At 35.1% G+C, this 17986-nt stretch overlaps 2 protein-coding genes across 2 annotated transcripts; both read right to left on the bottom strand.

The window, feature by feature from the left end:
- Window positions 1-552: 552 nt before the first annotated feature.
- On the bottom strand, window positions 553-5032 carry LOC109155415 (probable protein disulfide-isomerase A6). The gene is made up of 11 exons (XM_019303115.1): window positions 4773-5032; window positions 4049-4133; window positions 3696-3793; window positions 3532-3587; window positions 2927-3044; window positions 2716-2743; window positions 2532-2623; window positions 1753-1909; window positions 1544-1668; window positions 1289-1388; window positions 553-857 (listed from the first exon to the last, which is right to left on the bottom strand). Exons 1-11 carry the CDS (start codon window positions 4922-4924, stop codon window positions 792-794), a joined length of 1077 nt encoding a protein of 358 aa, XP_019158660.1. The 5' UTR covers window positions 4925-5032; the 3' UTR covers window positions 553-791.
- A 9767-nt stretch (window positions 5033-14799) lies between these two features.
- Window positions 14800-17368, bottom strand: LOC109155351. The gene is made up of 3 exons (XM_019303036.1): window positions 15574-17368; window positions 15355-15473; window positions 14800-15198 (listed from the first exon to the last, which is right to left on the bottom strand). Exons 1-3 carry the CDS (start codon window positions 17366-17368, stop codon window positions 14800-14802), a joined length of 2313 nt encoding a protein of 770 aa, XP_019158581.1.
- Window positions 17369-17986: the final 618 nt, after the last annotated feature.

Consider the following 17986-nt stretch of genomic DNA (forward strand, 5'->3'; position numbering starts at 1 on the left):
TTGAAATGAAAATTGCAAAAACAATTTAATATAGATTCAATTATAGATGATTTTCGTGATATGCAAGAGAGATGTTATAAATTTTAATACATTTGTAATGTAATAATCTATTTTGGTATATGTTAAATGAATATTAATGTATTTAATTGTTCACTCTTGAATTGTGATTGACCCCCCGCATCACATAATCCTGGCTTCGTCCCTGCTCATAAGTTGAACATTTTACCACCAACAGACTCATAGACAATATCAACACCTTTTGGGACTCCTTCAGAACCTGGTATAGTAGAACTAAGATAAAGTACTTTGGGTTGGGGACATAATGCCTTGCACATCAACAAAAAACCAGATCAGTGAGCATATATAGCCATTAATGTGCAATCCAATTCACCATTGTTCTTCCCATTTATGGTCCTCATTCACCATTGTTCTTCCCATTTTTAAGTGTAAATCTATTTTAGCGGCTTATAACCATCAATCCATCATAGCTTATCTTATCGTGCTATATAAGTTCAGTTGTGTTCTGAATCGAAAGAAAACATTAGAACCCACTAAAGTACTAAGCTTCCTCAGTGTTTTCATTCATAAACCATGATTAAGCGAGAGAACAGGAAACATTAAACGGTCTACTCCTATGTTTACTGTCAAAAGAAAAGAAGCTCAATTGTAAAAATTGGCATTATACATGGGTACCAAAAAAAGTGCAGCACGGTCTATTCCTGAAATTTGTGAAGGTGGTTCCAGTAACCAAAATTACAGATGCCAAAAGCGACTAACTGAAGGAAACTTCATCAAGCGAAGGTGGAAAGTATGTTCTTCTTTAGGGTGAACTCATCAGCCTTTGCTGGACTGATTGACTGCCACAGAATATCAAGGAAAGAAATGTGAGAATCACTCATTATACTTAATTAACCACAAAATCATACTACCAAAACTAAAGGAACACGTGGAACAGCTTATGGCTCCGTTTGATAGAATTTATTTTAGAGTTTATAGCTTATTTCACTGGGTTTTTTTAACGTTTTTCCCTTTTTTATATTTATTAATTTACAAAAATAACATCATCTACCCTTCATCAATCAAAATCCTAATATTTTACTTTATCCTTTTATGTCTTTTCACACGTTACTGCTAATTCAAAAATTAATTTTATCAAACACTTTAATTTCAATTAGTTAGCTTATTAGCTACTAGCTTTTCAACTACGTGTGCCAAACAGAGCCTATAGGTAGTTTTTAGGGGAAAAAATGAAAAGGAAAACCTTATATGGTGACAAAAGATAATTTACCTTGGCGAGCATGCGTTCTAACCGTTGAATTTCATTCTTGGCATAGTCAGCTCCTTTATTCATGCAACTCTTGGCAACTTTTACATATATCTTGCCATGTCTGAAAATAGATTAAGAAATAGTAAACTGAAAAATTAGAAAACAATAGCATGGATTTTAGGACATAAATCCTCAGAGAATAATATTCTTCCACATTGACTAACTAAAAGATTACAGTGAGATCAGGCAAGCTATATGATAAGCAAATAATGTTACCTTGCAGAAGAACCTGACAGCTTCTCAACTTCCTCCTCCAATTTACCAAGTACTGCCTTCTTCTCTGCATCACTAACACTCAAAAACTCCTTCACCAATTGATCCAGGTGTTCAACCAGTCCAGCCTAAACCATGACAATAGTAACAAGAATTTAAAAAATAGGATTACATTAAGCAGAAATGATTTGCTGCATTCATCTGCCACTAACCTTAGAAGTAAGTTGCCCTTTTGCATCACGCTTAGTGCCAGACTTCTCATTAATGAAGTTTACAAAGTCATCCAAGTCTCGGCCACCTTCATAATCTTCACCATCCTTGTTTCCCTTTGGGAAGAATTTTAATGTGGGGAAACCACTTACACCATACCTGTGTAGCAGAAAAATAGCGTCACGACATGTCCAACTAGGAAAATGAATTCAGCTTTTCATGAGTGGGATTGAGCAAAACAGAAAATATAGCATTGACTTAAAATGGGGTAGTAACTGAGCTTTAATAGTTAAAAGAGTGAGTCGCCTGTGAGACCGCCTCACAGATCCTAATTTTTGAGACAGGTCAGGTCTTGATGGAATGTAATACTCATGTTGGAAAATGTAATACTAATCAGGAATATAAGAAAAAGTGTAATACTTTTGAGAAAAAAATATAATACTTTTAATCAAAATGTAATATTTAAGGTTGAATAGTTACTTATGAGAAAAAATATAATACTAATCAGTAATCATAGATAAATTATTTAATTGTTGCTTATGAGAAAAAGTGTAATGCTTATGACAAAAAATGTAATACTTTTGATGAAAAATGTAATACTTTTAAATCAAAATATAATACTAAGAGTTGAAGAGTTACTTATGATGAAAATTGTAATACTTATGTAGGAAAATGTAATACTTATCAAAAACCTGACCCGTCTCACGGATTCTCATAGGAGAATTTGCCTAGATAAAAGCCTATCTCCTAGTATAGACAATATTCAACTTCAACAACTTACTTCTCTCCAAGATCCTTGTACTTGTCAGCATCTAAGTTAGCAATGACCACATCTTCATCCAATTTAAATGCAGTTGCAACCTTTTCATAAGTCTAAAGACAAATAGAGAAAGGAAATGAGTTTTAAAAATCATAGCCGCAATTGTACATGCTAGCCATAAGAACTAAGATAGTAATGCACTCACTGGAGCAAGGTGTTTGCAATGACCGCACCTGTGAAAGGTAAAGTAAAATCAGATGAGAATGGGAGAACATACAAAATTGTAGTTGATACAAAGCTAATCTATAATTACCCAGCTTTGTAGACTACTTTTGTATATTTTATGAAGAAAAATCAAGTAAACCAAACAAAGTCTCACTTGAGGAAATCATGCAAAGAAAAGTGAAAATGCTCACCATGGTGCATAAAACTCAACCAAGACATCCTTTTTCTCATTCAAGACAATCTCCTCAAAGTTTTCAGAAGTTAATACCACAACATTTGAAGGGATTGCAGCAACCTTAACATTTGTTCCTGGACATATAAGAATATTCATTGAAAACTGTGAATCTAAGATCATTCAGCACTAGATAGAAGAAATTCAGAAAATTTTGTTGTTTACTACATTAACATACTGTTTACATTGAACAAGACTGGAAACAAATTCGTTCTTACAACTAGCAAAGTCAGAAAAGGGGACACGAACCACAAGTTCTTGCACAGAATTTTCCTAGCACAACATCTCTTAAAGCATCCAAATATGAACTATCCAAGGTATACAAGTAATACAATAGCAGCAAAACAAACCATTGGAGCTGAGATGGGGCTATTTATGCAAAGCATGTTAACAGAAGGCCTAGTTTTTGAAGATGAACAAAAAATCAATATTAAAACTTAAAAGTAAAAGTGATATAAAATGAACACGGATTTCAGAAAACAAAAATTCTAATTTCTTCTGGCTTGATTTCCTAATCATCCCATTAAAAAAATTATTGATTTCAACTGCAAGTCAGGCTATTACCTGCTTCGGTGTTCACAAACTCAGTAAGGGCCTCTGCCGTTCGTGCACCTTCATACCTAAGAAATAATAGGATCATTGTATTTCATAAGATAAATGCACAAGAAATAATGCATTTGACAATTACAAATATACATGCAACTATATATATACACAGACACACTCACTTCTTTGGCTCGAGAGACCCCTTAGGAAACCACTGGATGGTGGGGTACCCAGAAACTCCATATTTGCTGCAAACACTCTTATGCTCATCACAGTCCACCTACAGCATCATATTGCAAACTTTGAACATTTCTTTTTGATAATGACAATTGACAAATAGTAAACACTTACACCCTCATGCAGATGAATACAAAGGCAAATCGCATTGGTTTAGTGCACCAACAAAAAGTAAAGGAAACTCGCATGCCATATTTATAAAATCAAGTGCGTCAAGAATTAGTGTTTCATGTTAAACTGTTAGACTGTTAGTATGCTGCAACAAACCTCAAACTTCCATGCTGGTAAAAGAACTGACCTTTCCAATAAGAACAGACTTTGCCTTCTTGAAACTTGCACCAAGCTGTTCGTATTCAGGGGCTAGCTTTTTACAGTGCCCACACCTGAAAACAGCAAATGTAAACAGAATAAAGGAAAGGATTTTTAAAACACAAAATATTTTCTACCATAGCTCAAAACACATTTGAAGAATTCCTGGATTTGCAGTTTTCATAAAATCATCAATACTTCTTTTTATATTAATAAAGTAGTTCCTAGGAAATATGTAGTTTACATGCACAGAAAACAAAAATAGCCATTTAAAATACAATTCAAGAACAAAAATAGCCTTTAAATCACTAAAATTGAACAGATTCCAAAACCCTCCCTCGCAGTCAGATCCAGGAAAAAATATTTAGCTCAAAATTGCAGATCTAAAAATAAAAAACGCACAGTCAACGCCAAAATAAAATTATTTTAAAAAAAAAACAAACAAACAAACAGTGATGTATCGATCAGTTCCATTTATCATAAATCAGTCACAAATGTACACAAGTACACAGTGTCCATTTGATAAAGCTTGCGACTATGGATTACAACTATAGTTTATGATCATGGATTGGAATAATCAGTAATCCCTTCCAACTTATTTATGGACCGACTTAAATGGCAATCGAAATTTTATCTAATCCAAAGTACGATTAATCAAGCTTTAGCGAACAGGAACATAATACAGTCTAAGAACAACGAGGAAGTATACATACCAAGGAGCGTAGAATTCGACGAGAGCTGCGCGATCTTGGCCGACCTCCTTCTCGAAGTTCTCTTCAGTCAAAACGACGACGTCGTCGGCGAAGGCCGCCGAGAAGAACAGAGCTACGATTGCCAATGCTGTGCAGATCCGCGATCTCGACATTTTCTCTTAGTTCGGAAAATTTCTCTCTTCTCAGGAGTTGACGGCGTTGACGACGATGAACCTGTTCCGCGGTCGGGGCCAAAATCCAGTGCTCTGAGTATAAACTGAACCATATTTGAGGACCGATTCCCATGTCAACCTCTATGACATGGTTGGACCAACTAAAACCGGACGCGTGGACAACGTGCTGTGGATCCTACCGTGAGTAGGGGCCTGAACGAAAAGTTTCGGCAAATTAAATCGCGAAATATGATTCACTAGTGTGAATCATGATTTAAAATGACTTTATTTTGAGTTATGTTACATGAACTCATAAATCCTACTATCGTGTGTGGTGAGCATAGATCAACTACTTTTTTCATGTAAGTCACCGTATAAGTATTTATATCAAAGATTTTGTATATGAGAATAAAGTTTGGAGTAGAAAATTGGAGTATAGTATTTTTCCTTTATTTTATAGGGAAAGTTATAAACAATGTCTTTCTATAATATACCAATTATCAATATCACACCTGAATTATGAATAGTGTAAATGTTATCCTTCAATTATCAAAACGGTGCATATATAGCTACTCTCGTAAGTTCGTAATGGACATGTGGTTCCCCGTTAGTGTACACCGTTAACTCAGGGTAAATATGTAATTTACTTGTTTTCCTTTTGGTTTTTTATATTTTCCCTTTCCCCTCATTTGAGTTCGTCGATTGAAGACCTTGGCTCCTGCTACAACAAAAAGACGATTGAAGACCGGAGCCTCTATTCGTTGTTCCTATTCTCCGGCCACCGACAACCAGGTTTGTCCTTCTTCCTATTTTCTTCTTCTCTTCCCTTTAAACAACCTTAATTAATGGAACATGGGATTTTGCTTAAAGATATGTATGTGGGAAGCCAAAGCTTTGCATGTTCACCAATGGAGAAGATATGTTGTCATTGTGGTCTTCATGCACCCGTTAAAATGTCTTTGAGCTATGTGAATCCAGGAGAGAGATATCGAGCATGCCAAAGATATGGTGTAAGTAATTCTGATTGCAAATATTCATTTTAGATAATTATGAATAAACCTTAAATAAAGTGTGTTGGGAATAATTGCAGGGGCATGGAAGTTGGTTTTTTTTAGTGGTTAGATCTCGATGTGACTGAGCGAGTAACACAATTGATTAGAGGACTACTTAAACGATTGGATAAACATCTGAATGAAATCCATAAACTTGAAATTGAGATGGAAAAGAAAGAGGTTGAGGTGCAACAACTGACAGTAAAGATTACTAGGCTGGAATTTGCTTTGAATAACCAAAGAGGGAGAAGTATGTTTTTCTTTTTTTTTTTTTTTTGGGGGGGGGGGGGGGGGGGGGGGAGTTAAGTGTAGGATTAAAACTTCCTTTAATTTAGGAAGGGATATGAGAATATGTTATTTGTATTTTGATTATGAACTTATTGCTAGTTTGCTACAAAATAGAGACTAGATCAAATTGAAACTGTAGTAGGTGATGGTGTATGTTATTCCTTTAATTTGGGAAGAGATATGAGAATCTGCTATTTGTATTTTGTATGAACTTATTGCTAGTTTGCTACAAAATAGATACTAGGTCAAATTGAAATTGTAGTAGGTGATGATGTATGTTATTTTGTATTTCTTTAATTTGGGAAGAGATATGGGAATCTGTTATTTGTATTTTGTATGAACTTATTGCTAGTTTGCTACAAAATAGAGACTAGATCAAATTGAAACTGTAGTAGGTGATGATGTATGTTATTTTGTATTTGAATGAAAAATGAAGTTGTTTATGGTGATTTGCATATCATTATTTCTTGTTCATGTTGTTGTCTAATAATCTTGTTCAAAATGTCCTTGTTCTAAAGCACAGTGTGCTGTCCAAAAGCACATAAGAGACAAAAGTGCAAAAGAAAAAAGTCACAAAAGCACAATAGCAAAAAGCCACAAAGGATCATAAGAAGCTGTGTATAATTCATCAAAAGCACAAAATACATTAGTAGAGTTTATACTGCCAAATACAAAAGTACATAATACTGTCAAAAAGCCTAAAATACTGCCAAAGTTTGGCATAATTCATCAAAAGCACAAAATACTGCCAAAGTTTTTAAGCATTCAGTTGTTGCAAAAGCACAAAATACTGCCAAAGTTTTTAAGCATTCAGTTGTTGCAAAATACATAAAAACAACAAAATACAAAAGTACTGTCAAATTCATATAATTTAAGACTGTTTTTTTTTATTTTTTTGGTTATGCTTGGACACCTTCATCTTCTTCTTCTGTAGAGTTGATAAAGTAACAAATTCTTTTCCCCCCTTCCTAATGACATTGTCTGTTGTTGGAAGTTGTTCCATGTGTGATGAAATGAAATATGATACTTGAGGTTAATGATTTCCAACATTTTGACTTGGTTGAGAATTCATCATGTCCTGCACATATTTTGTAAGCATTTAGCAAAAATTGTTTGCATTCTAGTGAGTTTCAATAATAACATGCTCTACTTCAACTTACCATTTCATCTTGTATAGATGTTGGCACGTGTGTTTCAACAACAACATCCTGTAGTTCTATTTCTTGCTCTGCTCATGTTGATGCTTCTGCTTGGACACCTTCCTCTACTATTGTTGTTGTTGTTGCTTCTTCCTCAACCGCCTGTACAATTTTATTTGCAAAAAGTTCGATTTTACATGTTTGTAATTTGGTTTAATTAAGATACTTTTAAACTGATTTCCCCCTTCCAACCTGCTTGTTTTTTGCTTTGTATCTTCTTTAGTTATGACCTTTCATTCCACAGACAGTACACCTTTTCAATTCACAAACTTTTCCCTTGTTTCCAGTTTGATCTGCAACTAATTCTTCCAGTCCTATTCTTCTTTTTCTGTTTGGCTTTCCTAGTTGTGCTTTATATTTGGGTGACAATAGGGGTGTGAGACTTGTCTTGTGCCATAACTCTGAAGAAGTAACCGGTAATATGGCTAGTTCATAAGATCTCAGGTAGGACTCCACACTATAACAATTGTTAACATATTCTTCTGGAATGCACCCTTTCTTCCTAATGGCTGCAATGATATGGCTGCAAGGGATACTTGTGGACAGTATACAAATATTTTAGTATATATTCATTATGTCTAAATATAATTAGAAAATAGAGCAAAGGCATACCTGTGAGATCCCATCTTCTACAGGAGCAATGATATTGGCTTAAATCCACTTTATATTTCCTTCCATAGCAATCTTCTACTTCATACACATCCTTTGACCTATAGGTAGTGCAGTCATTGGACTTGTCTTTGGCCTCTTCTACCAACTTCATTATCTTGAGACATATTTTCAAAGGATCTTTCTTCATGTTGTCTCTATTTTGTTGCATCCTCACCATTAGGTATACCCTAATGTTTTCACACATCTTTTATCTTTATCTTTATCTTCTTTATCTTTATCTTTATATATAATAAAGCAGAATCATACATTTCTCTACAAAAGTGTGAGTGGGTTTTGGAAAAATGAGCTGCTGCAAGCCTGCAATGACATAAGTTTGACCCATAAAGTTAAAAAAAAAATGTAATTATATATTGGCCCAACATTTATTATATTAAAATTTTTATTTTTTATTATACTATATTATTTAGTGTCAATTGATTTATTTTTTATTTTTGTAATGCCTATATATATATATATATATATATATATATATATATATATATATATATATATATATATATATATATATATATATATATATATATATATATATATATATATATATATATATATATATATAGCATAATCATAGCTTTCCCTCCAAAAGTGTGAGTGGGCATTGAAAAAATGTGTTGTTGCAATGGGATAGGTTGGACCCATAAAATTTTTTAAAAAATGTAATTATATATTGATTCAATATTTGTTATATTAAAACTTTTATTTTTTTATTATATTATATTATTTAGTGTCAATTGATTTAATAGTTTGTAATTTTGATTAGTTTTTTAATAATTTACAAAGAAAGTTAGGTAAAGTAAAATCAAGTAGGGAAAAAAGTTTTTCGTCTAAGTGTGAATGCATATTAATAAATTTATAAGATCATTATTATTTTTTGTGTGTAAACCACGAGATGGTTCGAGCCTTTTTCTGTCTGTTTAACTTTGTAATATCATTATTGTAAATGAGATTAGCAATATGAATGCATTTATTGTCTTAACATTTAAATATTACATTGTATACCATATTTACATTTTTTATAAAACTAATTTGTCCGCGCATCGCACGGGAAAAATACTAGTTGTTATAATTCCATTGGCCCTGAACTGTAAGATTGAACTATTCCATGATTCACACAGGTTGTTTAATAGAATATCACAATTTGGAAAAGAGCTAAAGAAAGCCCTACTGTAATGGTGTGGTTCCCTAGCAAAAACCCAATCAGCTGCTTTGGGATTGAGCTTCTTCAACTCTTCCATTCTAGTCAAGTATTCAGGTAGAGTAGTGGCTCTACAAATTGCCCACAATTTCTGCTTTAATAACTACCCAAAGAATCCATCTTTAACAAAATTAGCATGCATATGTCTCACATAAAACCTATGTTCTACCCCTGACAGTTGTTCCTCCACAACAGGCAACAAACCTTTTTGCTTGTCTGAGATGACGGTCTAAGCATTAGGATTTTCTGAAATGTTCAAATCTTGGTCTAACAATTCCAAAAACCATGCCCATGTCTCTTTCAGTTCCCCTCCTACAATGGCAAATACAATTGGGAACATTACATTATTCACATCAACACCAACTGCAGTTAGTAATTGGCACCCCTTTAAATGGTATCCATCCAACCAAATGAAAGGCCTACAACCAGCTAGAAATCCCTCTCTACATGCTGCATAACAAATATACAACCTCATAAACCTTGAACTACCCTTGATTGTGTAATTCCCAGCATGTTTCATTTTACAGTTATTCTTGGATTGCTTTTCATCAGCTCTTCACGGTAATCCCAAAGCATTTCAAATTGTTTGTGATCATCCCCATATATTTCCTTATGTGCCAATCTCTTAGTCCTCCACGATTGATGTTTACTTATTAGTTATTACACAATTAAATTGCTTCTTCACTTTTGTTGAAACTGAATTCTATTGAATGAATCATCAGCAATTTTGATCTCATCTTGATAGTACTTAGCAAGAAATTTAGCACTAACTTTCTTAATGTCATTTTGAACAGAACATGTATGGTCGGGATTATAACTTTTAATGCTCAGTAGGCTCCTAGAATTACTCTTTGAAGCATACATCTTCCATTTACCATTGTCATCCTTACATACAACAATAGATCTAGCAGGTTCAATCTTAGTAAATTTATGTCTCTTTTCCTAAGTGCTTGGTGACGTTTTACAGCCCATTTGAACTGATTATTACTGTTAAATATCATGCCATCAACAAACTTGAATCCTTCTTTTTCAAGATCTTTTTCATGAAAAACATTTGATGGTTTAGATAGCTCCAAGTCTGAGTCAGATGAATACAGACTCCTCAACTCTTCTTCAGAGACAAAATCTTTTTCTTCCCCATTATCTAAAACTTTTTGTTTATTTTTTCTAATTTTAGACACCCTAACTTCAGTAGCATTAACATTATTATTCACAGTAACATTCTCATAGGCATTCACAGACGGATTCACATTCAAAACAGCATTCTCAGAGGCATTCATAGTAGCATTCACATTCACATTGTCTTCTAAAGTCCTACCATTATCAGAACCTTCACCAACTTCAAATTCCTAATCGTGTAAAGGAACATTACTTTCATATTGCACCCATAACCCATATGAAATGTACCCCTCTGCCTCTACCTCATAGTCCCACTCGTCATCTACTACATGTTCTGTTGGAAAAATTAGCTTAAAATGGCATAAAATGGCATATTAAGTGGCTATTTTGTGGTACAATTATCAGTGGGGTCCACTTCCGATTTGGGTCGGGTCAAAGTGGATTCGGATTCTTCGTAGTAAGACGAAGAGATTGATATATTGTACGCTCAAAACGGATAATGGGTGAATGAGATATTGATTCTCAAAGTAGACCCATTTAAGTTGGGAAATGAAGGGAAAATGTAGGACTTTGTCCCACATTGGTTTGGAAACAAGATTTGCCCCCCTTATATACATGAGCTCTTTTCAAGCTTGTAGAATTGTATAGCATAGAGGCTCTCTCGCGCGGGGGAGGGGGGGGGGGTGGGGGTGCAAATCAAAATCCAACTAGAGGACATCAAAAAGGCTTGAAATCAAGCCCGAGCTTGCGTGCGCCGGCACCTGCGGGCACGAATGTCGTCCGGAAATGGGCTGGCCTTGCGGGCTAAGTTATGCCTAACTTCGGTATCATTTTCCATCTGGTATAGTCACTTGGTTCGGCCAGAACCGAATCGAGAGCACCTACTCTCGTGTGTAGCACGAGAGGTTGTGGTGCACCGAGAGCACAACTCTCGTGCATCTGTGACCACGAGAGTAGTGCACTCTCAGGTTGCACCACAGTGCTCTCGTGTGAACCTGCAACCCAACGGTCTGAAACCCGAAAGTGCAGAAGATTAAACTCATCTGTTACGGAATTAATACTGTTTTAATTCCAATTTTAAATTCTGAGTTTAATCCCACTTAGTGGGTGACCGTTACAGGTGTTATACAATTGGTTTAATACCAATTAAAGGCCATGTTGAATGTTATCCCTTCCAACATCCCTATATAAGGAGAGGTAGAGCAGTAGCTTTTAAAAACAACACACGAAACTAAGGAATTCCAGTAGCTTTCAGCTTCAAAACTTCTGCTTCTACTCTCTTCTTTTGCCAACAGTGTTCATACTGTGTTTTGTTTGCCGGGTTCCTTGTTTAGGTGCTTAAACAAGGAATCGTAGCACGTTTTATCCTGGGAAACCTAGGCCACAACGCTCCTAGCACTTGTGGGAGGTAGCAAATAAGGTTTTAAGGAAAAGAACCTTGTGTTCGAACTCGTGCTAAACCTATACCCCAAACACTCAACCTTTTCCTTCCCAGTTTCTGTTTTCCCATATAATATTAATCTTTCCATAGGATTATTATTATTTTGGGATTTTCCACCTTATTACCGGCCAACATGTTCTACATACATTTCAACCAACCTCTTTATTTTTAAGAATTTCATACATGATACTCAACAGTTCAACATATGTTTTAATCTATCTCACTTTTGGGTAACTCTTAGAACCATATTTAAACCAAAACTTAACCTTCTTATAACTAAACTTTAATCATTTTTCTTAATTCTAAAATGATACCTTCTTCAACAGAAAAGTTGTCAAAATACTCAATTCTATCATTCTTATATTTAACTCTAGGTTTTAGCACTAGATCTCCACCATAATATAGTTTGAGAGTATACATATCTAGCTCATCTTCTGGCATTAAAAAAATCAGCACATAAGTACATTAATTTCAAGTCAAACTACTGGGGACCACAAGAACAAAGCTCAATTTCACTAAACCGACACATTTTTTTGCAACACATAGTATTATGGACCACATGTAGTTTTAATCTGGGCTGAATAAAAAAAAAATCTTAATTCACACAATGTTGGGACTTACCCACATGGGGAGAAAACAGACAACCAACGCACATGTTCAATAAATTATCATACAAACCAGACAACAATAAACTATTAAGGGGGTCTCAACTATTACAGTACAACCATTTATGACAAGTCAAGCAACAAGCTCCGAATTCCCATTAAAGTACTGCTATTCAATTTAATACTTACATTTGGGTGTAGCAGTTAGTCCATATATGTGACAACCCAAAATTTAATTTTCTAAATTCGGTTTTAAGAAAATCCAAAATAGCCAATTTTCGCTCCATAAAAATTTTTGCGATGAAATTAGTGTTTGAATAAATTATTTTGAGCCACTTTTAAGTAAATTCAACATCGAGATTTATTTTAAATCTAAAATCCTAGATTTTCGGGTACAGAGCGTACCAAGTTTTTGACCCAAAAGTCAATCCGAGTGAAACCGGAAGAAATCTGAGAAGCCTAAATCAAGTGTTTATCTAAGAATCATTTTTGGGAAATTCATGTTAACCCCAAACTATTTTAAATCTTGAATTCTAGCCCTTGGTCCATGATACAAGGTGAACCCTAAAATTGTATCTTTACATTTTTACCCCAAACCCTAAGAATAAGAGATAGCTTTCTCCTTGTTGCACTATTCATTCCTCCAAAAATCTGTAGCATTCTTATTAATCTCTCGTGTCTCTCTCCCCATCTCTCTATAAATTTCATCTTCTCCATCTTTGAGCTTCTTCTAGCAAAGCCTAGGTCCAAGACTTGTTAAGATTTCATCTCTTCTTCTCCATCTTCCTTTGTTGGTTTGTTCTCTAAGATGAGATAGACTATCTAAGCTTAGATGTGTTTTTTTGGGTATTGTTTTTATTGTTGCTTGAGAAATGGAGATGGTAAAGAAGAAGACCTAGCTTGAGGTTGGAGATGGAAGGATTCTTGAGGTTGAAGCTTGAGGTATAACCCATGGATTTCCAAATCTATTACTTAGCCCTAAACTATGCGATTTAGTGGTTCATGTGTATTAGACAGTTAGAGTCTTAGGTGTAGATTTCCTATTCTTTAGCCTGTTTCCTACTATTATGGCTTTCCTCTTGTATATAATGTTGTAGTGCGTAGCTCTCTGTAATTCAATAAATCATCAAATCAATTCCTCAATCTGGTATCAGTTTTTTTACGTGAAGGAAATACAAAAGCCTTTTCTGATCCTATGGCCTCTAACCAAAACAACACTCCCTCACCTACCAGCAACGGAGCACCGCCGACGAAATCCGACCGTGCGGTCGCCACTGTGGTCGCGTCGGAGGCTCCTTCTCCCACCACTCCCTCTCCCAATATGCTTCACCAAGCCCACCACTACGTTTCGATCAAGCTTACTGCCACGAACTACCTGTTCTGGAGGGCTCAGCTTGTACCGTTCTTACGCGGTCAAAATCTAGTTGAGAAGTATTTCTCCTGTCCCATCAAAAGTATTCAGTCGGACCTGGGGGTGAATATCGTAAATTACATTTTGTATTCACTGCCTCGAGTATTTTACACAGACAGTCGTGTCCACACACACATGAACAGAATGGCCTAGTTGAGCGTAGGCATCGTCATGTTGTGGAAACTGGTTTAACCTTATTAGCTCATAGTTTTGTACCGCACAAATATTGGTCGTTTGCTTTTGAGTCGGCAGTTCATTTAATTAATCGAATGCCTACCTCGGTCTTAAATAATCATAGTCCTTACTCCCGTCTCTTTCACAAAACGCCCAACTACAATTTCATACGTGTGTTTGGTTGCGAGTGTTTTCCTTGTCTAAGACCCTATAACCACCATAAAATGGAGTACCGGTCTGTTTCTTGTGTATTCTTGGTCTATCCAGACCAAGGTTGCAGTAGGCACTAGGCGCTAGTCGGGCGGCCGGGCAGCGCCTAGCGCCTAGGCGGGGCCTAAGCGGAATCTAGGCGGCGCTAGGCGGACTCTTAAAAAAAAATTAAAAAACAGTAATAGACTTGCAGTTTGACAAATTTAATGAAGTTGTTTTCAACATTCAATCAAATAGCACGTCCAAATAATAAAACTATCAATCTATCATACATTCCTTCAAACAACTAAACAAGTCAAACACTCAATTACTCAAACAACAATACCACATTTAATCATCCAACTAATGAAACAACATCCAAGTATCATTGTTTAAACTTACAAGTTACAAACTTACAACATAATTAACATTCAACAAAAATTCAACATTCAACAAAAATTCAACATTCAAGTTACAAACTTACAACATAATTAACATTAAAAGTTTTAAAATCCAAAGTGATTCTTGAATCATGATTGAATAGGATCATTGCCAATTTCTTCATCTTGTCCATATTGCTCAATAACACGTTGCCCATCATCTTCAAACTCCACTTCATTTATTTCCTCCTCACTTTCCCCTTCCGATTCAAAGTTATCTTCATCAAGATCCCTCAATCTAGCACTTCTACGGGGTTGTAATGCTTCATCCACTTCTATAGCATTATTGTTGCAATCCATTCCCGGCTCATTCTCATCATTCTCAACATTTTCCACAATCCAATCTTGTGCTAAACTTGCATCACTACCAACCAACTTTTCAATATTTTTATCTTGCTTGTTCTTGTTCATCAAAGTAGCATTAAATTGGACAAAAACTAAATTGTTGAGACGATTTGATTCAAGCCTATTTCTCTTCTTTGTATGTATCTACAATTCAAGTAATAAAATTATTCAAAAGTTGAAATAATGAATTAATGATTAACAAAGTATTAAGTATCATAATTCATATTTATATTTTATATTAACAATTTAACATGGCAAGTTGATAACAAACTAAATAGAATATCATATTAAGTTACTAACCCCTTCAAACGTGCTCCAATTTCTTTCACACCCCGAAGAACTAGATGTTAAAGAAAGAATCTTTATGGCTATTCTTCTCAATAAAGGGGCTGAGATACCAAAAGTTGACCACCAATTTGCTACAAAACAAAGTTTATAATAATTAATAAATAATCAAATATAAATAAATAAATATAGTTAAGTAAACAATAAAGTATTAAAGAATAAAGAATGACTTACCGGGATTAAAGTTGTCATCATTCACCCCACATGCTTTGATTGCGATACTTCTTCCAAACATCCCCTCCTTCTTCTTATATTTTGGCAATTCTTCACTTAAAATCTTATTTTGCATGTCAAAATCATTGACGAATAGAATATCACAAAAATCAACAACTCCAACACCTACAACTTCATCCAAATGAAGTTGTGGATCCTTATAATGGTAATAAGGATTCAACAAATATGCCATCAAATGAAGAGGAGAGTCAAGCCTATCTTTCATTTTTTCTTCAATAATGTCAATAATCGATTTATAGTTCCTTGGGACATCGGACAAAGTATGTTTGATTTCCTCTTTAGCTCTCATAAGCTCACCATATACAAACCCCATTGATGGCTTGCTATCACAATCAACAAGTCGAAGTACTCTCACCAATGGTGCAAAAACCTTCAAACATGTCGTTACACCTTGCCAAAATCCCAAACTTGTTACGGTTGTGTGTGCTACCTTCCCTTTAGCTATCTTGGAAAATTTACATGCCTCCCATTCATTACTAGAAAACATTGCCTTTAATTCAATCTTCTTCTCGGCTAAACTTTGCAAAGTAAGGAATGAAGATGCAAATCTAGTCACACCGGGCCTCACTATATCTCTCTTCTTTGTGAAAGTTCTCATCATTGCCAAAGTCGTGTGATGAGCATAAATAAAGATCGTTAATGCCTTTGCTTGATCAAGGACTTTCTTGTACCTCGGGAGATTTCCAATGCTTTGAAGCATTAGATTTATCGTGTGAGTGGCACAAGAAGTCCAAAAGATGGTTGGCCTCTTCTCTTTCAACAACTTTGAAGCTCCCATGTTGTTTGAGGCATTATCCGTGACAACTTGAACAACATTTTCAACTCCAACTTGTTCAATGCCATGCTCAACAAACTCATAAATATATTGACTTGTGTGTGAATCAAGTGAACATTCTTTAGAAGAAAGGAAAATGGTGCCCAAATTTGAATTCACACACAAATTCATTACACTTCTTCTCTTTCTATTGGTCCAAGCATCCGTCATGATTGAGCACCCATTTAGCTTCCACTCCTCTTCATGTTTCTTCAAAGACTCACGAACTTTATCAACTTCTTTTTTCAAGAATGTTTCACTCATCTCATATCTACTTGGTGATTCAACTCCGGGACCAAATTGTCCAACTGCTTCTAACATCATCTTAAAGCTATCTTTTTCAAATGCATGAAAAGGAATAGCGGCCTCATATGCCCATCTACATATATATTCTTTCACTTTAGTGGTCCTTTCCTTCCATATTGCACCATCAATACGTTGTTGTTGCAATGTCTTTCCAAAATTCATGAAAGGTTCGGGATTTATGCCACTTGCAAACTTATCCATTGGGCCAAGTGAACGTGGTGGCTTCATAGATCCAAAAGACCCTTGCAAGTCCTCAACATCAATTGACTCACTTCTACTATCAATATTCACCTCGGCTCTTAAATTATCTTCATTAACTTTTTTATTTTTCCTTCTCATCTTGACTTCATTGATTGCATTTTTACACTTAAGTTGATCATCTTTAGTAGCTTTAGAACACGGAGCAACATTTCCTTGTATATGACCAATATGCTCTTTTATTCGATGCACTCCACCGGATAAAACTTTCCCGCACAACAAGCATTTTACTTTATCCAAATTTTTCCCATCAACTAAAATACCATATTTCCACCCTACATCATTTGATCTCCTTTTAAGTATAGATGCTTCAGAAGATCCAACACTTTGAGTAGCCGAAGCACTTGATGAAGTCATTATAACTAAAAATCATACACAATAAATGTATAATTCAATTCACAATTTCACATAGTGCATATGAAAATGTAAGCATAGTGCATAATTCAATTCACAATTTCACATAGTGCATATGAAAATGTAAGCATAGTGCATAAATGCATAATTCAATTCACAATTTCACAATTTCACAATTCAATAAATGTAAAATACACCATTTTCCAACACTGCCTAGTGCAAAAAAATAATTACATATTTGCCTATTTGCGTACTGCCTAGACCAACACTGCCTACTATTATATAATTCAAAGTTTCAAACTTGTCTAGACCAACACTGCCTACTATTTGCGTACTGTCTAGACCATGTTTGGAGCAATGGGCAAGTGATAAATGGGCAAGTGACTAACAAAGGACTAAGGAGTGATGTAGAAAATTACCATAAAAAATTAAAAATTGAAAACTGAAAAACTGAAAACATAAAAAATTAAAAATTGAATTTTGTTTGAGAAGTGGGGTGAGAACTTTCAGACTTACAGTTATACAGTACAGAGCTGGACGGACCTTCGTGGAGTGCTGGGCGTTCGTGGAGTGCTGGACGCCTGCGACGGCGAGTCGGCGACAGAGCTGGACCTTCGACGG

The sequence above is a fragment of the Ipomoea nil genome, unplaced genomic scaffold (assembly GCF_001879475.1).
Source record: "Ipomoea nil cultivar Tokyo-kokei standard unplaced genomic scaffold, Asagao_1.1 scaffold2701, whole genome shotgun sequence".
Taxonomy (NCBI): Eukaryota; Viridiplantae; Streptophyta; class Magnoliopsida; order Solanales; family Convolvulaceae; genus Ipomoea; species Ipomoea nil.